The sequence below is a fragment of the Alnus glutinosa genome, chromosome 4 (genome assembly GCF_958979055.1).
Source record: "Alnus glutinosa chromosome 4, dhAlnGlut1.1, whole genome shotgun sequence".
In the NCBI taxonomy this organism is placed as follows: Eukaryota; Viridiplantae; Streptophyta; class Magnoliopsida; order Fagales; family Betulaceae; genus Alnus; species Alnus glutinosa.
In genome coordinates this window covers 31,521,896-31,545,784 of record NC_084889.1, presented here as the reverse complement: position 1 = coordinate 31,545,784, position 23,889 = coordinate 31,521,896, and the positions used below count along the sequence as shown (strand labels likewise).

General features: G+C 38.3%; 1 protein-coding gene and 1 pseudogene across 2 annotated transcripts; both read right to left on the bottom strand.

The window, feature by feature from the left end:
• Nucleotides 1–1,311: 1,311 nt before the first annotated feature.
• Nucleotides 1,312–11,166, bottom strand: LOC133866440 (uncharacterized mitochondrial protein AtMg00810-like). Of its 2 annotated transcripts, none has more exons than XR_009899877.1 (2): nucleotides 10,696–11,166; nucleotides 1,312–1,509 (listed from the first exon to the last, which is right to left on the bottom strand). XR_009899877.1 is itself a non-coding variant. In XM_062302970.1 (2 exons), exon 2 carries the CDS (start codon nucleotides 3,782–3,784, stop codon nucleotides 3,059–3,061), a length of 726 nt encoding a protein of 241 aa, XP_062158954.1. In that variant the 5' UTR covers nucleotides 3,785–5,222; nucleotides 10,696–11,166; the 3' UTR covers nucleotides 2,361–3,058. The 2 variants fall into 2 exon arrangements, 1 of the variants encoding a protein (XP_062158954.1); XM_062302970.1 differs by lacking the exon at nucleotides 1,312–1,509 and adding an exon at nucleotides 2,361–5,222.
• Nucleotides 11,167–21,159: 9,993 nt separating this feature from the next.
• Nucleotides 21,160–23,403, bottom strand: LOC133866312 (beta-amyrin 28-monooxygenase-like; annotated as a pseudogene).
• Nucleotides 23,404–23,889: the final 486 nt, after the last annotated feature.

Here is a 23,889-nt window from a genome sequence, read left to right as displayed (position 1 = left end):
GACCTATGTCTACTTAATACTGTACTGATAGAGTGCATAGGCTCTTTATTTGTAGGCTACGTCAAAGGCCCTCAAAATTCGTATACACTGAAATTGTTCCTCCTATCAAGGAATAACTAGCTAATTAATTAAATTGATTTGATATCAATTTACAAATTAATGCCAATAATAATTAATTTAATTTAATTTCACTAGGTAATTTAATATTGTTTTACATTACCATACTGTACATTGTATATACAATTTATTATTAAATATAATAAATCATATATACATGTACCATATAGGCCATACATAAAAGATAAAATTTTACACTAAATACTGTTCCTTCGATCATAAGCGTATGAAGTGCTTCACCATGCTCCATCTTTTTACACCATATATCATATCTTCATTTTTATTTTATTTTTCTATTTTTTATTTTCTTAGCCGGGGTGGTGCTACATAAATTTTCCATACAGGAGATTGACGACGATATGGTTCTTGAATTCTTGAGCCCATTCACGAGCCCTCGATAACATTGAAGAAAATAAAATTGAGTCATAATAATAGACATACGGATTGAAGCGAGAACATTAGAATATTCTGACGCTAGCCAAAACAACCAAGGCCCAGTCTTATAGCATTCACAATAGTTTTTCTTTGATTTTCTTTTAATTTAGGAAACAAAACTATTTTTTGCTTCTCTATCCAAATACTTTTCATAATAGCTTCTCTTATCTTTCTCTATATCTATTAAATATATTTTCTTTACAAATATAAGTTCCTACCTACCCCCACCTTTTTCACAAAATTCCAACACAATCCCTAATAAAAGGCAAAGACATGAGATGTGAAAGATGAGAGATGAGAGATGAAAGAAATATTTGTATTAAAATAATGGATATGAAAGCTTTTTTGGTTTCCTATACATTGGGTAGAACTGTAACATTCATAATACTTAGGGAACCGATAGGGTATCTACTATGTGTAGTTTTTAGTGTTTTTTTTTTTTTTTTTACAATTTCCCTGTATGGAATGAACTATAAAGAAGCTGTTGGGAATGTTCACGTTGAAAATAAGAAATTGACTACCTCAACGGAGTGGTTGTGATGATAGACCCTATGAAATAGGCATAGATGCAACTACAACTGGATCACCGAAACAACAAAAAAGAAAATCGAATAGGAAGGAACCGGAGGGAGAGGAGGTGTAACATCCCCAGCCCGAAAAGGGTAGGTTCATCAACCTCCCCATTCATAGGCGCAAAGAATTATAAGGCGTACCAAAGAAGTTAACTAAATGAGATCATAAATGCATGGTAAAAAGGACTGACTGTAATTAAAATTTTATTTAAGAGCAGAAGTGTTTGATCAAAACCTCTAAAATGATATTTCGATAATAACAAGTTCATAATTGAAAATGCTCATGTGCCACTGCACTTATTTAATTTAAGGAAAAATTATTCATGATATGTTCCTTATGGATATCCTAGCCCCACATCCCGGCCACCTAGTCCTTGCTCAAGACCTAAAAACAAAAAAAATAAACTGAATGAGTTGAAAGACTCAGTTAGAAAATCCCCAACCATAAAACTGTTGGGTTAAATTCATTTTCTTTAAAACCTTTCACTTAAAACGATTTATTTCCTATTACACTTCAAATCATATTATTTAACACATATCACTATTTAAATGAAGACACAAATAAATTTAGAAATGAATCAATTTCCAATAAAGTTACGATAAAACTATTCATCTTCTTCGGAACACATAAATATATTTATTTATAACTAACGTTTTCATAATAGGGCTCATGTACAATGTTACGCCCCATGTACTAGGCTTACGCGGTCCTTACGACCATGAAAGCAACTGTGGTCGCAGACCTACCCATTAGCTAATCAATCAAAGTGCACTTAGCGTGACTGTTGATGGAATAACACCTTCTGGCAGAGCATCTTTCAGTGGTTGCGCCTCCATCCCAGCGTCGGTACCGAGCCGTGTTTTCATTTAATCCTCTTGGGCCAAAAATATCTTCTCCATAAGTGCCCTCATCTTATACACATTTTCATCTCTTTTACTTCTCTTCATATCCTTAGGGCGATGTGTAGGAGGGTTTTTCATCTTCATAATTCTCATAATTATTACTTTCTAAAAAATATCGCTTTCCCAATTTGTGAACCTTCCAAAAATAAAAATTGAGTATATCTAGAAATTATTTCACGATAAGAACTTCCAAGAAAAAAAAAATGTCTTTTCTCAATGATATAATTTTCCACAAGCAACTTTCATTTTCAAAAGAACTTCAAAAGCCTTTTACGAAAGCAAGGTGAATTCGCAATACAGTTAATAAAATAATTATTCACATGTACATATCTATAATGCTAAAAATAGTGTATCAAATAACAGGATAGAAATAACCTTAGAAAAGTTTGAGAAATAAAGCTTTTGAATTATTATTCTCAATGATTTTACAATGTAAGGAACTCTGAATATACATAGGTATGTCGGTGTGCTAAGGAAGGAAAATATGCATTGATTACATTGCATAGAATCAGCTTAGTTTATAATTGAAATGATCTGCACGGCTAGGATTGGCAGCCTTGCCTTGTGTGAAACCCTGTGTTATCAAGGCTTTCCTTTCTGGTTTAAAGACGTTGCATGGATTGCGTTGTGTCATTAAGGCTTTCCTTTCCTGATATGCAAGCAGCATGATTAGCTGCATGAGAATCTGCAGCATGATCTACTGCATGATTCACTCGACAGCTCTCTATGATTGAGGAATGAGATAGCATATCCTTAACATCCCCTCTCAAGTTGATAAGGAGAGAAGCAACCATCAACTTGCCACGAAGGAGGAGGAACCGGGTCTTGGAAAGTCCCTTGGTAAAAATATCCGAAGGTTGAGAGTGAGTAGAGATGTAACGGGCAAAGAGGTCTTTGTTGAAGATCTTCTCACGGATGAAGTGATAGTCAACCTCTATGTGTTTCATGCGAGCATGGAACACGAGATTAAAGGAGAGGGAGAGAGCTCCAAGGTTGTCAACCCAAAGGCAGGGGGTGTGCAGCAAGGGAACCTAGAGCTCTTTAAATAGCATTCGAATCCAGTACATTTCAGCAAATGCCAGAGCCATGGACAAATACTCAGCTTCGGTGCTAGATTTGGCAACCACCGATTGCTTCTTGGCAGCCCAAGAAATGAGGCAAGATCCAAGATAAATCCCATAACCTGTGGTCGATTTGCGGTCATCAGGGCTCCCAGCCCAGTCTGAGTCACAGTAGCCATTAAGTTGCAGGGATCCACTGGTATAATGGAGGCCAAAATCCAGTGTACCCTTCAAGTATCGGAGAACTCGCTTGGCAGCAACCATGTGAATGGTGGTGGGGGAGTGAAGCAACTGAAAGAGCTGGTTGACACTGTAGGCAATATCAGGGCGTGTAAGGGTGCAGTATTGTAGTGCCCCTACAATGTGTCTGTACTCAGAAGGGTCACTGAGTGGATCACCATCAAAACGTGATAGTTTCCTGGCAGTAGAGCATGGGGTGGAGGTAGGCTTGGCACCATCCATGTGTGTCCTACGAAGAAGATTAGTAACATACTTGCTTTGGGTGAGATAGAGAGCATGCAACTGTCTAGAAGCTTGAATGCCAAGAAAATATGGTAAGGGCCCTAAATCCTTGACTGGAAAGTTATGTTGAAGGTAGTGGATTAGACCTAAAACAGTAGAGGAAGAATTGCTGTAGACAAGGATGTCATCCACATAGATTAGTACAAACACATGAATAGATTGATGATGAAACATAAATAGAAAAGTGTCAACAGCAGAGCTAGAAAAACCGAATTCAAGTAAGGCCTGAGAAAGTCACATGAACCAAGCCCGTGGTGCTTGTTTTAGGCCGTAGATTGACTTCTAAAGCCTGCACACATGGTCAGGAAATTGAGGATCCTCGAATCCTTTAGGTTGTTCCATAAGAACCTCCTCTTCAAGGTAACCATGGAGGAAAGCATTGGAGATAACTAGTTGGTGAATGACCTAATGAAAGTGCACAGTAAGAGCCAAAACCAGCCAAATGGTGGCTGGTTTAATAACCGGGCTAAAAGTCTCATGGAAGTCCACCCCCTCTTCCTGATCAAACCCTTTGGCAACAAGGCGGGCCTTGTATCTGTCAATGGTGCCGTCAGCCTTCTGTTTAAGTTTGAACACCTACTTGTTCTGAATAACCTTTTGATGAGTCGGGTGAACACATAAAGCCCAAGTCTGATTGGTCATTAAGGCATGGTACTCAGCTTGCATAGCCTCAAGCCACCGGGGATGCCTCACAGCTTGGAGATAGGTCTTGGGTTCAGTAGGGAGGGTGATAGTGGTGAAGGCCAGAAGAGGATATTTGGTGGAGTAAAGGTGATAGTTCGAGAAGAGCTTAGGCTACAATGAGTTGGTTTGGGACCTGGTAAGCATGTGATGTCAGGACTGAGAAGGCACTAGAGGTAGCACAGGAGCCAAAGGAAGTGTGCTAGTGGGGTCATGAGACTCAAGAGGGGGGGTGCACAATAGGGGAACTTGGAGGTAATGCAAAAGGAGAATGAGAGGTCGGAGCAGGAGCTGAGGCATAATCGGGTTGAAGGGAAGAGGGTTCTGAGGTATAAGCATTGTCAGGAACATAAGCAGGATCAGGGGAGGGTAAAGGGGAATTAAGGGGGCTCCAAAATATGCACTGGGTTAGCAGAATGAGCTGAGGCAGGGCCGAGACTAGTGGAAAGTGGTTATGAGGGAGAAGGAGGATCAGGGGAGGGTACATGTGTGACGACCCATTTATATATATATATATATATATATATATAGAAAACATTTCATAAACATTAATCTCTTAAAATACAAATGGATCTTCACAGTGGCACGACGATGTGTCACAAAGCCAGAGTACAACATCTAACTACTATGTAATGGAAAACATAAACCTATTAGCGGAAATCACATCTTAAACATCTATCATAAATTAATAACAAGAGTCATTTAACATCTATCTGTTTAAGTCTTTCCTCAATATAATTACATAACAGAGATGACTTTACACAATAACAAGTGACACAGGTGTCACAAGCCATAAACAAAACCTATAAAATAGAGGACGCCCATAGTCCGGCAATTATGACCATCGCGACGAGCTTCGGTCATAATATCCCCTGTGCTCATCTATACACCATCACTACGACCGAAGTACTTGCAGCCAAAGGAACATCAGCTATACGGTTGTGGGGATTTGCCACATCCATATAGGTTCACCGCCTCAGTACATAATACCGAGACCTCAGTGATATTAAGCTAACTGAGTTTTCGCAATAAACCAACTTTTCTTTTTAGTCTCGCGTACACTATAACAGCTACCAATTTATAAACTTTTGTTTGAAAATCCCCATAGCTGATATAGCGAACACCGACTATCAAAAAACATTGAAAGCATACTATGTAGTTGGACCCATACGTAGAAGTTCCAATGGCTTGGAAGCAACTACGTATACACCAACCTACAATAATACTTTTATGTTGGTAGCTTAAATACACAAAGATCTAACTTACTAACTGTGATATCACCATGCCTCAGGGCATTAAAACTTCATATCTATGGCACATAGTTGTCCATGCGGTTACTAGAGTAAAACTCTGATATCTAAGCACTTCTTACTGATGTACCACGACAATCCATCTACCTACTCCCAAGTCACACTGTTATCACAACCAATAGCGTCACAACCAAGTACACCAAGCTTAAAACATGCCATCTTGCTCTTTAGTACGAGCTTACTATCATTTTCCGAATATGGTTAACAACGAATCTTAGGGCATTACAACTTCATGTCAAGGCACGTAGTTGTCCATGCGGTTACTAGAGTAAAACTCTTATATCCAAGCACTTCTTACTGATGTGCCACGACAATTCATCTACCTACTCCCAGAACACTGTATTACTCATACCAAATAATGACAATACTCTTGCACCTCAAAGCTCAATGTTCTTAAATTATGCAACTAGACGATAAAAATATACATAAGTTCTTTGCCAGTAAAACTCTTAGGCATACAAATACGTCTAGCATAAAAACTACAATATTCTTTATCATGAAAACATTACATAATTTAAACAATGATATGCATGCTCATGATTGTCCTTTCATTTCTTTTGAGACTTTCCTTTCTTTCATTCCTTGAGGTTTACCCTTCCTTTCATTCTTATGCTCATGCTCATGCTCATGCTTTTATACTTTACAATTCAAACTCTATACTCCTATTTTTTGCAAATCATGCTTTCTTTAAATACGCTAAACCAATCAACGTGAAATTTTATCATTCTACTTTGCATAATTTAAATCTCAACTGCAGCTCACATTCAAACACTTTAAATCATTTCAACACATTTCATCCATACATCATTTCATAACATCATTGATATATTTGAGCATACTCTAAAGTACTCGAATCAAGCAAAACAGATATATTCAACATACAGTTGGTTCGGATTTATAAAACAACATATATATTTTGCAATTCTATAATATATAAAAATAACAGTTTCTCAGTGAGTAAAATATCACCTGGCTGCATCGGACTCTTGACTCAAACTTCCACTGGACTCTAGGTACTTGGACTCAATATTGGAGAACCAATTGAAGTCTCCAATCTAGACACTAGCCTGCAAACACTTATGACATTAGACTACGCTATTGAACTCTACACTCTAACCCATAGACTACCCGCGTGCTCAGACGCCGCGTTACCCGTGTCTATGTCTAGTTAAGTATCTTAAACTATTAATTGGTTAACATTTAGTTTAGGTTTCCATTTTATTCGTCTTATTTTTTTTTTTTGATAAGTAATTGCAATTTTATTAGAAGACAGCGTAAGGCGCCCCTAGTACACACGGAGTATACAAGAAGCAACAGCCTCACAACCGACCCGATAAGGAACAACCCACAAAACAACCCAACCCTAAGCCCCTAAAGCTCACAATCTTCAATCATATCCCATCGCCTATGTTCCTCATCAAGGGCAGAGAGGAAAGCCATAGTTCTATCCCCCTTTTCCCCGAAATACGAAGAGCATGCCATAGACAACTCCAAAGGAGATATAGTATGGAGTTGTTTTCCTTGACCCACCACCGGCTTTGGCTTCCTCCCTTTACATAAAGGCTTGGAGGTGGGTTCTTCCAGGGAGGAGGAAGGAAGAATCCTCCCTTCCGGCGAGCCCATCTCAATGGAAACTTGTGAACCCACAGCAGAATTCTCAAACCCACGACCCGCCTCTGAGGAAGCCAAAGAAGAAACCGGAAGAGGAAAATGAGAAGATTCAGTGACAAGATCGGGATCCGGAACCGAAACCAAATTTGACAAATCCGAACCCATATCCGATCCCTGACAAATCCTCCCACCAGCTTTCCTACGCCTAGAGGGATAGTTCGCGTCACCATAGTTGATGGAACTCTGCAAATTTAGAAGTTCCCTTTTTCCTTTATACTTCTGGCGCGCAAAAACCTGGAACTCCTCTTCCATGGCTTCCCGAACAGCCAAAGCCCCCTCCCCAAAATCCCCATCCATCGCCCAATCTAAGAGCAAACCATCCCAATAGTCATCTTCCTCCTCCTCCCACACCACAATCTCACCGTTATGATCGCCCTTGTTGACCTCCTGAAGCTCCACGGAAGGGACAGGAATCGGGGGTAGGTTGAGAAACCCCTTTCTAAACAAGCCCTGATTCACTTGCGTCACTGACTTCTTCGTAACACGAGGCTTTGTCGCCTTCTCAGCTGGCGGCTCTGCACCAGTAACACTCTTGTCAACGTATCCAACTGACATCTTAACGGCTTCCAAAGAATCTGAAATTAGCTCATCAGTCCATTTCACAGAGTGCTTTTCCCTCAATTTTTTCGCCCTCCTGTAATAACACTGAAAAGGCAAAGAAACCGCCACAGGGAGGGGAGAACGCAGCTTCTCACCTAAAATATCTGCTCCAGCAATAGACGGTGTAACCGGAAGAGATTTAGGAATCTGAAGCTTCCCCAAAGGAGTGAAATTAAAAGAAACAGTAGTAGCCGCCGGAAAACCCAGATCCGGCGCCGGAGAAGGGGGGAAACCAAACAGGTGGGAGGCTGGATTCCAGCTAGAAACCGCCGGAATTACCTGGGACCTGCTCGACTCACCCCCTGAAGGAGACTCCGTTCCAGAAATAAACCCAGCATCAGCCACCGACGGTGGCTCCGGCCTAGGGGAAACCCCAACAAAACCCGTAGAACCTGGACTCGCTCCCTTTTTTGCTCCCAACGCTGTATCCTCTGAACCCCCATTTGGAATCCGATTCAGAACCAACCCAGAGGACACCTCCGTTGTCGTCACCGGCGATGTTGGCGGCGGACCGGAAACATTAGGTTTCCGCATGAGACGAGCCACGTGACAACCTAAAAATTTTTGAAAAAGCCCCGACCCGGCATACCGAGTCAGGACTCTCCTCACAGCCCGGCCCAAAACCAAACAAAAACCGGGACCCAACTTACGCCACGTCCGCGTTCTCGCCTTTTCAAATTTCAAACCCTTACCCTGCGGACTTCCAGGCTGGTCTTTGACCAACAGATCAAGCGTGTTCTGCTCCAGTGAAAAGCAATCCACCGCCGATCTCGGATCAGCCTCTGTATGCTGCACCGCCGGAAGGAGATCAATCTCACATGGTGTCGCCAACGAAACCCTTAACCAGGATCGACCATCACCCGCTATGGGCATCGTCTCAGCAAAGGTGGTCGGGTCCGACCTCAAAATCTCTGCAAAAGAGGGCCCCATCCACTTTGGAGCCAAGCCCAAAGTCGGCCGATCATCCTCCACAATCTTCTTCTCCGATGTAGAAGAGGAGACGATCTCGCCACCCGACGAGGCTGAGAAAAAAACAACAACCTTTCTCAGCTCGTCGTCTTATTATCTCAAGACATGTTTACTGTTTTACTTATCTACTCATTATTATTTGGTCCCATTGCCATTGTTAATCCCTTTTTATAGCTTGTTTATCCCCTTACGTTAACAAAGTGCATTCGGTCCATCTACATATATGTTTATGAACATCTATCCGTAAAATGCTCATTAAGCTAATCCTAGTCTCAGAGCACACTTATATTTTACAATACACATATAGACACATTAATCATAAAATTACAATACTAATAGACTTTAGAACCTATTTAGGTATTTCTATGATATTACTATTTTGCTTTTGTTCTCTTAAGGTTATTTGGGCAATTTATCATTTTACGACATCCACATTTTAACTATTATACTTAGTACTTAATCTTATGTAGCATTTCGATTAACAACTTATTTTAGATTAGGTTACAATCACATATTGTAATATCTATTTGTATATTCATTTACTAACGCTTGAGGCACATACATAGATGTTCTATTAAAACTACATAAAAACAAACATTCCTCCAACTACATTCTCCATTGACCTAATACACAAATCCAAGTAAAATCCTAAGACATAACATCAAATATGGCAAGATTTCCTTCACATCAAACCATTAAAATTCCAATAATCATAAGCCATAACCATCTACTAAATTTCTTGCAAAACTAAACCCAGTTCAACCAAACATTCTACCATCTCCTTAATGTAGTATTAACCATCCATTAACGCAATTATCCCCAGTCTAGGAACACAAACCAGATCTGGAATTTATCAAAATACCCTTCCTAATCACTTTCCGTTCCAACATCAAGCACTTATCGCAAAGCATCAATCATAGGTTATCAACATCAAGAATCAAAACCCATAAGCAATTCATATAAGTACGTCCATTTATTTCATTTTAGCTATCATCTCACTCGGTCGAACCAATATCATACAATCCTAATTTTGACTTCTATCCATAGTTGGTTGTATAACGAATGACCTATATACATTAATTCCAACATTAAACTTTAACCCTTCACAAACAACCAACCTAGTCAATTTTCTTATCTTATTTCTCATTTACATATCAAGACCAACCCAGTTTCCTTTCCAACACCTCATAACAATAATCACCCTCAAACAATTAATAACCACATTCCAATATCACAATAAATTTACAAATCAATGGGTATCGGCAAATCCATCACGTAGGGTCAATCCATTCAACCAATAACTCAAAATTAACCACAATCTTCCTAAGAACCGAACCTATATCCAACCAACCGATTTCCATAGCTAAGACACACGCAACCGGTCAAACACAAAAACCATCAACAATGAATGCTATCCCATAAAAATTGCAACTAAAGAAATCCACAATCCCAACTCAATTTTCGGTTAACATCAACCTCAAATCTGCAAAATCCAAGACAAAGAAATTATCTAACGACATACCCCAAATCAGCCCCCATACACAACCAAATTCCACCAATAAAGCTTAAGAGAGCATCAGCAAATTGGAATTTTAATCAACCATAAGCATCAATCAAACATAATCACTGTCAACTCATACAGCCATAAAATCATACCCAAAATTCATCCCAAAATTACAGCCACCCAAAAATCAATTCGATCTACCTAAAACCAATCGGCCATCCACAACCAAAAACCCATCTTGATTCAACTACCAAATAGCACAATAACCAACCGAATATCATACCCATATGTTCTACTGAAAATCAAGACATATACAAGCAAAAATCAAGGAAGGAGAAGAGATGTCTCACCAGAAAAAGGGCCGAAGTTCATGGCCCAGCTGCTACCACCACACCCAGGCAGTGGCCTGACCACCAAACTTCAAAATCACACCACCACTGGCCGGACAACTGGAGGATCGGGCCTATCTCACGGTTTGGTTCATTAGGTTCGACGGGTTCTCGAGCCTACACCAATTCTCTCTCTCGATCGGTCTCTCATGGGATGGAGGGTGTGTGTGATGGAGAGAGATGACAAGAAGAAGAAGAAGAAAGGGGAAAGGACTGCTGGCTAGGCGTGACCGAAGAGGACAAAGAAGAGAAGAAGAAGGGGCGCCGGGTCGTGCGTGGAACAGGGGGGGCTGCGTTGCTGGAGAAGAAGAAGAAAAGAGAAGGGGAAATGGAGAGGGGTCGAGTGCTGAGCGAGGAAGGAGAAGAGAGGAAAGAAGAGAAGAAGAGAAGGGGAAGGGAAGAGGGGCGCGGGTGAGGGGAGAGAGATCCGGATCTGCGTGAGGGAGAAAAAGAAAAAAGAGGAAAAGAAGAGGAAAAAATGAGAAGAGATAGGGTGGGGACACGTGGTGCGATGTGAGTGGCTAAGAGGAGATAATGAAATCTTCCCAACCAACCGGGTAATGCCACGTGGCAAGGGGGATATTCCTTTTATTTTTAAAACCCTCAACTTATGTGAATTAAAGTGGGATCCTATTTTATTAAAACCATTTCATTTAATAATTAACGTTTGACTCCACATATATTTAAACCACATTTTTATTAATGCAAATAATTATTTATTCAACTAGGACCCACTATAATAATTATTATTCCTTCAATTATTTTATCTTAAGCTTATTTTTTTTTATTACACAATTATTATTACTTAAAATAAAATTATTAATCCTATCTATTTAATAAATACTATTTATTAATTGATAAATCGCCTATTAAATTTCTTGGTCTTTACAATATGAGGCTACAAGATAGAGACAGGGTCAGTAGCAGATAAGTTATAAGGGTGAGAGGAGGAGATACCTGGGGGAATGGAGAGTGCAACACATGTAGAAGACTCCACTGCATGGGCATTGGAAGCTGATTGGCTGCTGGCTGGAAACTATAGTTCATCAAAGACAACATGACGAGAGATATAAACACAATTAACTGTCAAGTCAAGACATTTGTAACCCTTTTGAGTGCTGCTATAGCCAAGGAAGACACATTTGGTGCTACGAAAGGCTAATTTGTAAGGAGTGTAGGGTCTGAGGAGAGGGTAGCAAGCGCAGCCAAATGTCTTGAGGCGGGAATAATCAAGGTGTTTGTTAAGGAGTTTGTAGTAGGGGAAGTGATGCTGCAGGACTGGGGTGGGAAGCCTATTGATCAAATAAACTGTCATGAGGAAGGCATCCACCCAATAGGATGAAGAGAGATGGGATTGTGCCAAGAGAGTCAAACCAGTTTCTGTGATGTGTCGATGTTTTCTTTCGGAGATACCATTCTGTTTTGAAGTATAGGGGCAAGTGAATCTATGTAAAATACCATGTGTATCATTGAAGGACTTGAAGGCTATGGAGACATATTCGCCCCCATTGTCAATTTGGAGTTTTTTAATAGAACAAGAGAAAAGGTTTTCAACTAGATTTTTGAATTTAACAAAGTAGGGAAGAACATCTGATTTGTGTCTCAAAGGGTAGAGCCAAGTAAACCTAGAGAAATCATCAATAAACAGCACATAAAATTTGCAGCCACTAAGGGATAGGATGGGGGAGGTCCACACATCCGAGTGAATTAACTCAAGAGGTTGTGTGGAAATCCGAGTGGAATCGGGGAAGGGGAGTTTCTTACTTTTAGACACTTGACATGAATCACACACTTTATTAAATTTGGTAGAACTAGTACAAGGCAACAGGGTTTGCTGTAACAATTTATTCAAAGCAAAAGAAGAAAGGTGTCCAAGCCAAGAGTGCCAAGTTTCAATAGGTGCTGTGACTCCAAGAAATGCAGTGAAGTGAGACAGGAAGGATGCAGAGGAAAGAAAGGCAGCTTGGGATTGAACCTTATTGGATTGAAGTTGCTAAAGGTAAATAGGGTAGAGACCAGCTTCACTCAGCCCTTGCAATAGAATTCCCTTGATCTGCATGTCCTTAATGCTAAAATGAGTAGAGGTTAGTATGAAATAACAGTGATTATCTTTGCAAAATTTCTGAATAGAAAGTAAATTAGCCGAGGCTTTAGGGCAATGTAAGACTTTGGAAAGATAAAATTGAGATGTAGGAGTGGTGATGAGTGAAGAATTGGTATTAGCAATCTGCAAGCCTCCATCATTGCCTACTTGCACACGATCAGAGCCTTGATAAGGTTCCTGCAGGGAGAGTTTTTCCAATTCTGAAGTAACATGATGGTTGGCTCCGCTGTCCAAGTACCAAGGTTGTTCAACTTTAGGAGAATCATGGGTGTAGGCTGCCATGGCAGCCAATTAGGCAAGTGGATGACGGCCTTGAAAGGCAAAATCCATCCTGTGATAGCAGTCTAGAGCCTAATGACTGACCTTACCAAAAATTTGACAAGGAGGTCGATTGGAAGAAGCCGGATTAAAGGAAGGAGCTAGTGGTGGTGGTCTCCCATATTGGTGATTGGCAGAAGGTTTGGATGGTGCAGATGGGGGTGTGGATCGATGAGTATTGCTGATGCTAGTGATTTCTAGGAAGGTGTCTGCCATACTGTGGGGAACGATACTTCTTGGGAAAAGGATGGCTTTTCTAACATTGAAGGTGAAAAGCAAACTGGCCTCCATCCAGTTGGAGAAGTTTTTGGTGTGCTTCTAGGAGTTGTTCATAATTGAGCAACTCAGTCTGGAAGTCCTCAAAAGGAATTGATGCATCTCTGTTGCCATAGCTAAATGTGGTGACAAAGGTGTGATAGGAAGGATTGAGGCCTCCAATCACATAAGAAATCAGATCTTCATCATCAACACTTTTGCCAATGGCAGCAAAGTGATCAGCTAGACTCTTGGCTGTGAGTAGATAATCTATGCAATTTTTGGAGCCTTGGCTGTTTGTTTTGAGTTGCGTTTGAGATTGGTAATTCTGGTCCGAGAGGTAGGTGTAAATCTCTTGGCAAGGTGTGTCCAAACCTGTCGTGCCGTGGAGAGTCCATAGACCATGGATAAAACTTTCTCAGAGAGAGTTGCATTGAGCCAGGCCAGTACAAACTAGTCCTTCTTTTGCCAAACCAGAAAATCTGGATTAATGGTGGATGTGTGATAAGTCTTGAATTATTCGATTCAAGACCCCTTTATTTGCATTTGTTATACCTAGTTTGTGTTGTATATATAACGTTTTGTTATGTTTTAGTGTTTTCTCTTATTTTCAAGTCTTAGTTGAAATCTAATTCAAAATACTTGAATTAGACCTGAAAATACATCAAGGGTATTTTGGTCATTTCCAGAGTTCGAAACTGATCCTGAGAAAATGGAAAATTGTCCAAGGCATTTCGATCGATCGATTATTTGTACAGCAATAATTCGATCGATCGACTTCTCGATCGATCGACATAAATTCAATCGAGCGAAGTCGTGTCTTCCAGAAAGTTCAGATATTTTCAGATCTTTGTATTGTTTGTGCGATCCAAATTTAAAGTTGGATTTTGTGGACAGAAATGGACGCCGACCAACTCTGTTTGTGCGGCTCGGATTCACTCTTGATGATCTTTTGTAAATCCAATTCTCTATATATATGAGATTAGGGTTGTAGGTTAGAACATGCATCTTTTGGGATTTCGGATTTGCTCAGATGTATCACTTCAATTCCTTGTGTTTTTAGTTTCCTTTAGTGCACGTTTTCTGGGCTTAGTTCCAGAGAGCTTGTCTCCTTTCCTTTAATTTCAAGTTCTAGTTTAGCTTGTTCTTCATTTTCTTCCTTTCTTGTAATCCGAATGTATTTAAGTTTAATCTAGTTGTTTTTAATTCATTTCTTTCTTGTTTCTTTACTGCTTCCCTTTAAATTTATGTTTAACTTAGATTCAATTCATGTCTAGCTAATTTAGTCCTTAGGGTTTGATTCAAAATCCAATCCAAAGACCATGAAGTGTTCTTGATGTTCTTAGGATTTTCGTTAGATGTTTGATGATTGTTGAGGGCTAGAGGATATCAAAACCCATGCTAAAAGGTTTTGGTATCAAGATTCCAATCAAATTTATTCATGAAAAAGAGTTTAACTTGTCTATGAGTTTTTCTTGAAGTCTTGAGTAAAACCAACGTTCTTGGAAACAAGAACGATGTCTTTTTCAATGGTGCTATTTGACATGATGTATGATTTCTCATTAGAGTCACCTTATAGGATATGCTAGGGAACACCAATCATTTCACCCCTTTGGTAGTCTAATTGTCTTTCAATTGTAGTTTAATTTTATGTGGAATGATTTGGTGTGAAACTAGATATCTTATCATTGTGGCCTAAATAGGGTCGCTCATGTATTGTGTATACTTATTAGGATGTGTTATAGAGTAGTAAGCTAGGGCACATTAATCACTCCACACCTTAGGTAGAGTAAAATGTTTTCAATTATAGTTTAATCTTTACGTGGAGTTGATTAATGTAAATCTAGGTGCTTTATGATTACGTCTTAACGAAAGTATTTTCATGTCGAGGTCGTCGTAATGGTTGACGCCCATTACGCGCTCATATCAAGCATGTTAGGAAGATCCATATAGACTTTAAGCATTGCATAGGTTGAGGATTGGATAGGATCAACACCCTAAGTTTTCTTTTAAGTTAATTTCATTTCCGTTTCCATTTCTTTCACTTTATCGTTGTAGCTTCAATTCTACAACTTTTGTTTTTTACTTTTGTTGATAAATTAAGTTAGATACGCTCTTCTCATATCCTATTACGCAAAACAACCTATATTTCTCTGTGGTTCGATCACCCTTACTATAGTACAACCGATTCGTACTATTGCGAGTGGTAAACTTATAAATATTAAAATCCACGTAGCGCTTGGATCGCTACCAATGTGGATTTACCCTCTGCATCAACAACAAACTTGGAGGGACAAATGTTTGAGCCATCAACGATGCCCAACAGATCGTGAGTGCTTAAAGCAAGTGCAAACTGAGTGGTCCAACTCATGTAGTTAGGACCTCAAGTTTGGTTGTCACTAAGGATGTGATATTGGGGACAACAAAGGATGCAGAAGCTGCAGAAGAGCTTGATGAAGCCATTGAAACAATGGATCAGAAACAGAATAAGGATCGTTGAGTGGGGTTAGCCAAAATGGCTTTGATACCAAGTTTGAGAAAAAAAGCTTTTGAATTATTATCCTCATTGATTTTACAATGTAAGGAACACTGAATATATACAGCTATCTAGGTGTGCTACAGAAGGAAAATATACATTGATTACATTGCATAGAATCAGCTTAGTCTATAATTGAATGATCTGCTATAATTGAGATGATCGCACGGCTAGGATTAGCAGCTTTGCCTTGTGTGAAACCCTGCGTTGTCAAGGCTTTCCTTTCTGGTTTGGAGACGTTGCATGGATTGCCTTGTGTCATCAAGGCTTTCTTTTCCTGATATGTAAGCAGCGTGATTGGCTGCATGAGAATCTGCAGCATGATCTGCTGCATGATTCTCTCGACAGCTCTCTGTGATTGAGGAATGAGAGAGCATATCCTTAACAAGAAAAGGCAGATGATCTACTTACCTCTCTGAATGCAGCTAAGACAAATCCTTGATAGCAAGCTAGTCACATGAATACAGGTTTAAACAAAATATTACATCATACTCACCACTAGACAAACATACTAACACAACTAAGGGTTCGTCTTGCTAGTCTTTTGAGAATAGACTCACGAGGTATGTTTAAATTGATTGGGCATGCTATTAACTTATCAATTTCAGCCTTTTAGGAATTCTTTTGAAATAGCAAAAATTATTTTATATGAAAGTGTGAAAACTTTATACTAACATGACATTTGAAATTAATGTAGAGATAAAGAATTTACGTGGTTCGGTCTATGACCTACATCCACAGGGTAAAGCCCAAATGGCTACATTGTGCTCATTAACTTGTTTGTCTACAATACAAAGGTCCATATTTATAGGATTTAGAGTAAATACAAAATATGGTAATCAAATCCCCATGATTTGATTACAATTAACCCGTAAATAGAGAAGAGAAATACTTGGGTATACACTTCCATCCCACTCATATCCCACCATTGTCAACATGGACCAATAATATTGTTAAAAAAATCAGGGTCCCACTACACTCTCTCTACTATCTCTCACATTATTTGTCCATGTAGACAATGGTGGGATAGGAGTGAGATGGGAGTATATAGCCAACCAAATATGAAATATACGAAAAATATAATATTCTAACAATTTGTAAACAAAACTTACAAAAATTTTCAATATTATGCTCCGTTTGTTTCGGTGTAAAATGATTTCTGTCGCAAAATATTTTCAGGAAAGTCATTTTTCAGAAAAATATTTTTCGTCGAAATCATTTTTCGATGTTTGGCGCGAACGGAAAATTACAAATATTTTTTATATTTTAATTTAATCATATTAATTTTAAAAAATTAAATTTTATTCACAAAATAAAAAATATTAATATAAAATAATATACAAATATTTTTCAAACAAATTCCGGCAAACGTGGCCGGAATCAGGCCATTTGTGCCAGATTCCAGCGATCTTTGCCGGAATCCGGCACAAAACGGCTGAATCCCGGCCAGTTGTCCGGAAGCCGGCCGAACTGGCAGGAGATTTGGCCAGAACGGCTGGATCCAGGCCGGATCCGGCCAGTATCCCACCCAGATGGCCGGAGATCCAGCCGGACTAGCCGGAGTTTGGGCCAGAACGGCCGGATCCGGCCAGTATCCCGGCCAGATAGCAGAAGATCCGGCGACGGTTGCCAGATGTCGCCGAATTCCGACATAATTTGTCAGATTTCGGCATCGACCAGTGTCGGAATCTGGCTTGTCGGAATCCGGCAATAGTGAACTGCTTGAACGTAAAGATCGACTATGCTGTTCAAAAGAGAGTCGATTGCTTCTACCATTTACGGAAAAAGCGTAAATCATTTTCCGAAATTTATTAAGCATTTTTTGTCAAACGGAAATCATTTTTCGATTGACCATTATTTTCGCCCCTACCAAACACCGAAATCATTTTCTAGAAATCATTTTATACCGAAACAAACGGAGCATTAGTGACATTAACCGGATAGTAGTTAAACTATCAAAATAGGCGGTAGCATATTTTTGAAATAGGACCCGACCAAAGACACATGTCATAACGAAATCTAAGATTATTAAAATTGCACATTAACAAACAGCTTTCAATTTAATTTGGATGGGTAAGATCTGCATCAGATGCTATATATTATAGATTGATTAGTTGATTCTAATCATAAGTTTATATATATGGCTTTGTGCTTGAAGAATATAAAAGACAATAATTTTTTTTTTTTTGAGAAAATATTATGATTGAAATATTTTTTTAGAGTCATATAAATTGTTGAAATTTCACGTGGTTAATTAACGAGAAAAGAGACTACATGTACTGTAAAGACAAACGTCATTTTATATATATATAATACCGTAAATTTAATGATTGTTAAAGTAATTTCATAAAAAGATGCAGTAGGAAATCATCAAGAAAAGACAAAAAAGAAAAGTCGATGACTCTTGCGGTAATGATTGCTAGAGTAATTCCATAAAAAGATGCAGTAGACAATCATCAAGAAAAGAGAAAAAATAAAAGTCAATGACTCTTCCCATAAATAAAATAAAATTAAATAAAAAAGGAGTTATGATTAGGACCGACAATTTTGACACGACACAAAATTAACGGGTTTGAATTTACTTTAAACGGGTTTGAATCATAAATGAGTCGACCCGTTTATGACCCGTTTAACTTAGTCTGGTGGGTCACCCACGGGTAGATGACTCGCCAGACACGACTAACCTTTTTATTTTTTTCCTTTTTATATATATATAAAAGGGGGAATGGAATATAAAATTATAGTGATATAAAATAAGATGGGGCGAAATTGTAATTTAAAAAAGAATGAGGCTATAATAAAATAAGATCATGGCTTGGTCTTATCCAGAGCCCTATGAATTGTTTTGGGAGATATTTTTTCCCTTTTTTTTAGAACATGACGCCTCTCCCCTTTTTCTTATATTTCTCTTTTCTTTTTTCCTTTTCTTTATTTCTTCTTCTTATCCTCTCCCCTTTTCCTTTTATTTCTCTTTTCTTTTTTCCTTTTCTTTATTTCTTCTTCTTATCTCCTTCTCTGTTCTCCCGTCGCGCGCCCACCAGATTGAGTGAGAGAGAGCTGATCCGTGAGATAGACACAGAAATTAGAAGAAGAAGAAGAAGAGAAGAGTATGGGTTTTCAGCGATGAGTTTTCAACAGAGATCAAGAAAGAAGAAGCTGGAGCTAGCTAAAGCCCTCTTGTCTCCAATGGCCAATCTATGTAGCCCTATTCTTTTGTTTTTTTTTTTTTTTCTTTTACAAGGGCAATATTTTCTTATTGATTTTCGTTGTTGCAGATTTGATATTTTTGTTTTTAATTTAATAGTTTTTTGTGGAAAAACACTTCATTTTTTTGTCATTTCATCGAAGATTTTGTGTTTCCTTTTCTTTTCTTTTTTTTTTCCCTCTCTATTACAATATTGCTCTCATTTACAGCACTGTTCCTTGCAAAATGGTAGTGTGGACTAGAAATTTTCTTTCGTTTTTTGCCATGAATGATGAAGTTGCAATTCATTTGAGTCTTAGAAGTCTAAACGGGTCGTGTCGGGTCGTGTCGACCCGATACGACCCATTATGCTAAATGGGTTTTACGGGTCGTGTCAGGTGACTCGTGAAATTGTTGTGTCGTGTCGTGTCTGAAGCTCCGACCTGTTAAGATAAACGGGTCGTGTTTGGGTCTAGTTTAACAGGTCGCGGGTCTTTAGGGGTCGTGTAGGGTACCCGTTTTGCCAGCCCTAGCCATGATGAGTTTGTTATAGCTAGCACAGTGAAAAAGAAAAGAAAAAGAAAAGAAAAGCAGACACCTGCCACGGCTAATAGAGAGAAGAAACCAAAAAAACAAAGCAAGCCATGATGGGTACTTGTTACGTTTAGCACCCAAAAAAAAAAAAAAAGAGGAGAACTAGACATAAAGAATACTCGGCTAAGAGCAGGTAAAAAAAAAAAGAAAAAGAAGGCAAGACATAATGGGAGAGACCATACCGGCCTACACTGCTGTCCACCGCGAGAGATATAGATCGAGGTGGAGGAAACCGAAATTTTTTTGTAAGAGACGGAGTGAGATGCGGCTAGCAGCCTAGCAGAAAAAAAAATATAAGAGAGTGTGGCTACAACTATACAAGGCCTTTTATATATATATATATATATATATATATATATATATATATATATATATATACAGCTAGGGTTCTGACGTGCGAAGGGAAAAAGAAATTTTTTTTTTTTTTTTTTTTTTTTTTTTTTTTTTTTTTTTTTTTATAAACATGTAAGGCCAGGACTGGTTTAAAATCTGGTATTTAAAACTTAAATTTTCTTATCATTGATATATTTCTGCTCAGTGACCTATCCTCGTGTTAAAATTAAACCTACTTTTTTCTAGGATCTTAATTATCAAGAAATTACTATTCTCTTCCCAAAAGAGGATCAGAGTCATTACAGAAAGGAAGAATGAGATGAAGGGGCGTGTAGGCAGTATAACTGGGCCGCGCGGGCCAAGTCCCGTCAACGGCCACGAGTCTTTTAAGTTGAAGTTGTTAACGGCTTAAAAGCCATTCAACAGTTAGTGACCTATCCGATTGATAAAGGAAAAAGAAGCTCAACTTGGTTTTTCTGATGGAAATTAAAACACAAAAACACCGATTAGATTTTCTGAATAACAAGCTTAGTTTTGAAGGTATGTTTGTCATGAATAGCTAGCATAAGACGTACGTAGTGGAAGGGTACGTTGCACTATTATGGGGGGGGGGGGGGGGGGGGGGGGCTGGAGCTACTCTTTGGCTTGGGGGTGGGGGCAAGCCAAAAGGTTTTCCCCCCCCCCCAAAAAAAAAAGAAAAAAAATTTAAAAAGAAGAAAAATATATTAAAATTTTATTCCTTATTTTTTTTTATTTTCTTAGTTTTGGCCCCCCAAAGTCTAAAACCTAGCTCCGCCCCTGCTATTATGGAAGGAAGTTGTAGACGTACGTCAAAATTCAAAATTTTAGCAACAAACATATTAATGCAGTGGTTAGAATAGTACGATAATAATTAAGTTTCTTTCCATTTCAAATAAAATAGATATATAGTATTTAATTAATTATTTCAAAGTCAAGATTTAAAAATGGTATATTTACTGTAGATAATTTCATATTATTTAAATTAATATAATTGTGCAACAACCAGCACCACGTTACAAAGGAGAGAAAAATATCGATAAAAACAGAAGAAATTAACAAAATGAAATCATATCAGAGATATTATAAAATCAGAAAACCTTTACTTAATTATAATTGTGGAGAGGGGAAAGCCAAACTGGGAAGCCCTTTGCTGGAACGGGGGCCGACTCGATTTTTATTTTCTCATTCGGAAGAATTGGTTCCCATTTGAACATTTTCACTACGTAATGGAGAAAGACAAGAACAGTCACTCTAGCATACTGCTTTGCTGGGCACATTAAAGGACCTGCCCCGAAAGGAACATATGTGTAAGGAGAAGGTCCATTTCCTTCATATCTTTTTGGATTAAACCTTTCTGGTTCTGAGAAGTATTCAGAGTTCTTCTGGGTCGAACTCACACTCCAATATATCTGAAAATCAAAATTTGTTATATGGCAAATTAAATTAATGAAGAAGATGAAGTACTAGCTAGAATATTAATTGTATATATAGAATTAAGAAGGTCACGTACGTACGTACCTTCCAACCCTTGGGAATGACATAACCTTCGTAGGGGATATCTGTCTTGGCTTCTCTAAAAGCACCTTGAACAATTGTTCTATGCCTCATCACTTCGCTCACAAAGTTCCAAGTATACTTCATTTTCTGTATGTCATCCCAACATAGCACTTCTCTTGGCTTCATTAGCCCTATGATCTCTCTTTGCTCTATCATGCAAAACAAGTTCTACGTACGTCTAAGATATTTCCTAAATATATTAAAGGGTGCATGTATGCCACATGCATGTATATATTTATTGTGATGATTTAAATTAAACAAAAATTTCAGGTGCTCGGTAATTTATTTGAAATAAGTAATTATGTTTGGAACCAAATCAAAGTTGATTTTTTTTCTGATTCTTATTTCTTATGATAATAAGCTAGGTAAAATTCTGATTAAGGGTTCTTAGCCTAGTTCTATAAATACAAGAGTAATTTTGAATACTCATTTATGATCATCCCATTCTCATGCCACTGGGTTTATGTACCAGTGCCTATCAGCTTTTAAATTTTGTACTTTTTAATAAAGACGGATCCAAGAGCTACTAAGTACTATTATCAGCCCAATAAAATAAGAAATAAGTATGTAGCATTGCTCTAAATACAGAGCTTGTGTATTTCATAAAAAAGGCATTCTCTGATTAATTAGCTTGAGCAAATATATATATAAAACTAGAAGTAATTTTGAATTCTTTTCGCAGGCGTATTTTGAGCATTATATTTGTTTTGTATGCTAGCACGCACTACGATGGAGCTAGTTTTGTATAGATGTATGAATCAATTTTATTTTTTTTTGTTAAAAAAAAAAAAAAAAATTAATACCTCTTACAACTTCATTATAGAGATGAGGCATCTCAGCAAGATATTTCATAGAGAAAGTGATGGTGGCAGTCGCAGTGTCATGGCCCCCAAACAGAAATGCCAAAATCTTATCTGCAATCTCCAATTCTGTCATGAACCCGCCGTCGCCGCATGGCGAAACAATCATTTGTGATAGCACGTCCTGTGTTGGAGACGTCAAATTATTTGCTAAAGCGTCCCTCCTCTCCTTAATAATCATATAAATCTCTTTCCTGAGAGCTTCTGCTGCTTTTATTGCATGATAAAATGGTGTTCCCGAGATGTTTAAATGTAGAGATAGTATGCCGTTAGTGAGATTATTGAAGTGGCACAAAAACTTGGACAATTTCTCCGTGTCATCGATGCTCATAAATAAATGGCAAGCTAAGGTGAACGTGTGCACTTTCACTAGAGGATATACCTTAACTTGATCTTTGCCTTGCCAGTAATTCTTTAAGTGGGTTCTTGAAATGGAGTCAATTGATGCCACAAATTTGTGAACCTCACTGAACTTGAAAAACGAGGATATGAACTTCCTGGCCTTGGCATCATCATGTTCAATGGGCACGAGTGCCGTGGAGGGGAAGAGCTTTTGAACCGAGGGAGGCCGCCAACGTATGAACAACTTGCCATCATTTGAAAAGAAGAATCAATTTGCGGCAGCACCAGAAAATATGATGAAATTCTGACCAAGAATAGAAGTTTTGAATACTTTTGAGGAGTATTTGCTTGTTCTCTTTGAGACAAACTTTTCCACTGCTCCCTCTTGGAGCGCAGCCAAAAATTGAAGGGTTTCACCAATGATTGGCCAACCGAAACTTCCCGGAGGGAGGGCTGGGCTGGTGCGAGTGACATTTTCTTTGGTTTTATAAGCTAAGGAACAAATACCAAAATAAATGGAAGAAGCCAAGAATAGGGAAATCAAGGAGAAGAAGATGAGCTCCATGTTGGGTACGTTGGCAAGTGTGACATAATTAGTTTGCTACTTTCTTATGTATAGGATTAATAAAATGATGTCCAAAGATGTAAATAGTTGTAAATATTAATTACTTTCTTGACTTTAAATGTTCATAGACTTGTTTACAAATTAATTCGAATATCAACTTTTTCTTCTCTCTTTTAATAGCCGGAAAGCTAGTAATAAAGTCTCTAAAAATGCTAAATGACCCCACCCTAAATTTTAATGAGCCCAACTTTAAATTAGAGTGATTTTTAACTGCCCACTTTAAATTATAAAGAACTACCGACTAATCTAACAAAACTTCATTAACCAAACCTTTCAATTAATTGGAAGTTGTTTGCTATTATTTAGTTTGTAAAATTTCAAATAAAAACTAGGAAAAATAATTGCAAAATCAGTCTACGTGGATTACCTGATTTGCAAGAAGCTCCATATGGTATCGAAATGTTCTAAAAGCTCCTTGTGGTATAT